The sequence below is a fragment of the Triticum aestivum genome, chromosome 6D (assembly GCF_018294505.1).
Source record: "Triticum aestivum cultivar Chinese Spring chromosome 6D, IWGSC CS RefSeq v2.1, whole genome shotgun sequence".
Taxonomy (NCBI): Eukaryota; Viridiplantae; Streptophyta; class Magnoliopsida; order Poales; family Poaceae; genus Triticum; species Triticum aestivum.
Window position 1 is genome coordinate 428,882,924 of NC_057811.1, and position 3,457 is coordinate 428,886,380.

At 53.5% G+C, this 3,457-nt stretch overlaps 1 protein-coding gene across 1 annotated transcript; it reads left to right on the top strand.

Moving 5' to 3' along the window:
- Nucleotides 1–1,775: 1,775 nt before the first annotated feature.
- On the top strand, nucleotides 1,776–2,989 carry LOC123141837 (protein PHOSPHATE-INDUCED 1). Its single transcript, XM_044560904.1, has one exon. The coding sequence runs from the start codon at nucleotides 1,952–1,954 to the stop codon at nucleotides 2,885–2,887; it is 936 nt and encodes a 311-aa protein (XP_044416839.1). The 5' UTR covers nucleotides 1,776–1,951; the 3' UTR covers nucleotides 2,888–2,989.
- Nucleotides 2,990–3,457: the final 468 nt, after the last annotated feature.

Consider the following 3,457-nt stretch of genomic DNA (forward strand, 5'->3'; position numbering starts at 1 on the left):
TCCGTAAAATCTTAATATTGGAACCGTAGAATGATAAATTTTATTCGCGCCATTTCTAAATATAAAATGTTTTAGTTTTTCTCTATTTTCTCGTATTCATATATATCTAGACGTGTTTTAGTGTGTATATCACTCATTTCAATCGGTATATAGTTCATATAGTCATATAGAAATATCTAAAACATCTTATAATTAGAAACGAAGAGAGTAGATACTAACCCAAACCATTGAATCAGAAAGGTTAGTTTGGGCCGTAAAGTCGTACAACCGTATAAGAGAATCACGACCTCGGTCTCTTCTATTTTTAAACTCAATTTACATTATATGCCATTTTAAAATGTGTGTTTCTGCTAACTTGACAACCAAGCTAAGAGTAACTCCAACAACACACTTAAAAACCCTCCTGTAAAATCGGTTTTACGTGATGAGTCTAAAATTTAGAAGAAGTTTTGTAAGAGTAACTTTTGTCAGTTCCTTAAACTTGTTCTTCTGTTTTTTATCACTAAACAATCCTACCTAATGGCTCAGGGCCCGCAAGCCACTGTCATGTGTGACAGTGGCTGGCAAGATGCAGCGCGGCGGCGGCCCGACGTGGTGGCGCGGTGCCCAGGCGTGTCGACAGCCGACGAGGGAAGGTGCGGCATGAGACGGCGCAATGGGGCGCCGGTGTGGCGTGATGGCGGCGACACGTGCGGTGAAGTTTCAAGCGGTTTTCTTGCCGGCAAAAGTTTAGAGAGAGATCATCTTTCCGCAATCCAGAGGGAACTTGGTACAGGATCCTCTAAATTATGTCGGGTTCACGGCATATGTTGGATATGTTTTTTTACCCAAACTTCCCTTAAACGATTGTGATTTACATAAATTGAGGGAGGGGGTGGGGGGTGGGGTTGAGTTTGTTAGGACATTTACGTAAAATGTTCGTAGCATTACACGGACGTAGGATTTTTTGGGTGTTTTTTGGGTTCAAAAGGCCTATGAAACGGTTAGACCCTAAAATAGGGTCGCTGTTGAATATGCTCCGAGGAAGAACATGCGGGAGCCATTGGATTTAAATCTGATGCTCAAAAAATTTGGCTAACACTATTTTTTTCACGCAACTCACCTATAGTCGGTCCACATTAACCACAGTGGCGTGTGACCATTGAAATACTTTGTGCGAAAATTCAAAAAGAAGAAAACACCTTGTGCAAATTACAGTAGTCCCGTAACCCGTTTACCACGGCGAGCAAATCACTCCGTCTACTGACCAGCCAACACAACGGATACACTAGTTACATTCTCCCCGCCGGCGCCGGCCATGACTAGGGAGGCATCGGACCGCGGTTTGGCCGGTGTAAAGTTTGCACTCCCCGGCGCCACCGTCATACATGGAAGCTCATCGATGAGTTCACTGAAACATATCCATCCGCCCGCCCAAAGCTGACCCTCTGCCCTTGGGAACCTTCCGCGGACAGCTGTGGCGCTCATCGATAGGCGACGCGAATCTGCACAGCCAAGCCATGTCGTCATCCGTTGGAGCGGGAATAGAGTATCGCCCCAAATTTGACTCGCGTGCGTCGCCGCTGCGTCTGGAGCCGTGCCCGGAAGCAACTGGGCAGCGCGGCGCGCGGCGCGAGCGACACGCTCCGGCGTGCGTGCGCTGCACAGCTCATCCCTGCCCCCGCTCTGTCCCCCCGCCCGCCACGCCATACCGCCCTTGCCCGGATCAGACTACATGCCGCACGCAGGACGGTAGGGGTGTACGAGCGGAGTAGGATAGGAACCATCGCCGAAGTCGCACGAGTCGGGCCGCGACCACGCCTATAAATAAGAGCCATGAGCGGGTGCAAGTCCACTCATCCCATCACCACCGCACCAAGTCACAAGCAAGAGTAGGAGCTCGATCACCGAGTGTTAGCTCTCGTAGATCGCAAGTGTTTCGTTTCCACGGTGCAGTTTCAGCAAGTCGGCAATGGCTACGATTGCTCTGGTAGTAGTGGCCATGGTGCTCAGCCTGGCGCAGCTCTCCGCCGGGAGCAGGAGGCTGATGGAGCTGTACGTACCTCCGGAGAGCGACCGGCTCACGTACCACCAGGGCGGCGTGCTCAGCGGCGACATCCCCGTGTCCATCCTCTGGTACGGCAAGTTCACGCCCGCGCAGAGGTCCATCGTCTCCGACTTTGTCGTCTCGCTAAACTCCGCACCTGACGGGGCCGCCACGCCCTCGGTCGGGCAGTGGTGGGGCACCATCGAGCAGCTCTACCTGTCCAAGGCGGCTGCCGCCAACGGCGAGGCCGCCGCCACGCACGTTCTCCTCGCCGAGCAGGTGACCGACGAGCAGTGCTCCCTCGGCACGTCGCTCACCCTGGCCCAGATCGACCAGCTCGCCGCGAGCATCGGCGCCAAGAAGGGCGGCATCGCGCTGGTGTTCACCGACGAGGACGTCGCCGTGGAGGGCTTCTGCAGCAGCCGGTGCGGCAGGCACGGGTCGTCCGCCGGCGACGACTCCACGCACATCTGGGTCGGCAACTCCGTGAAGCAGTGCCCCGGGCAGTGCGCGTGGCCGTTCGCGCAGCCGCAGTACGGGCCGCAGCGCGCGCCCCTGGTGGCGCCCAACGGCAACGTCGGGATGGACGGCATGGTGATGGTCCTCGCCACCATGGTGGCCGGCACCGTGAGCAACCCGTACGGGGACGGCTACTACCAGGGCCCCAAGGGCGCGTCCCTGGAGGCGTGCACGGCGTGCCCCGGCGTCTACGGCAGCGGCGCGTACCCGGGCTACGCCGGCAACCTGCTCGTCGACCCCACCACCGGCGCTAGCTACAATGCCAACGGCGCCAACGGGAGGAAGTACCTGCTCCCGGCATTGTACGACCCCGCCACGGCCTCCTGCAACACGCTTGTCTAGTCCGGTGCGTCCATCCGGGCACGTACGGACTTTCCCTGTACGCTTGAGAAGTTGTACATAGTGTAACGTGTTGGAAGAAATGAAAATTGCTTCGTTCGTTTATATTGGCATAAGTTCCGGCCCATAAGAACTTCGTTTTTCCTCATCAAAAAATAAAATGCGAACCAATGTGTGGTTTGATGGTCAGGGGGACATTGTTATCCTTAGCCCACCATTATTTAAGTCATGGTGCTCGCATTATTTTTGAATTTATTTTAGGATTTTCGGCGATGCACTTTCAGTGGGAGGAGATGTTCTTGTCGATGACGAGGCGCCTACGATGACTTCGTAAATCTCAAAATGATTTGCCGGCTCAGTATCTCGAAGATGCTCATATTGTAGGGTGTGCGCGTGTCCTTTCATAGAGGGTGAATGTATGCACGTATGTATGGGCGTTTGCGTCTGTACTGTGTTAAAAAAACACAAAAAAAAAAAATTATCTTCTTCCCTTTTCGGGCGCGGTTTTTTTTTTGAGCGAATATTCAGGGCGCGGATATATATATGTCGTTAGGCCCTCCTAGCTGCCGCATT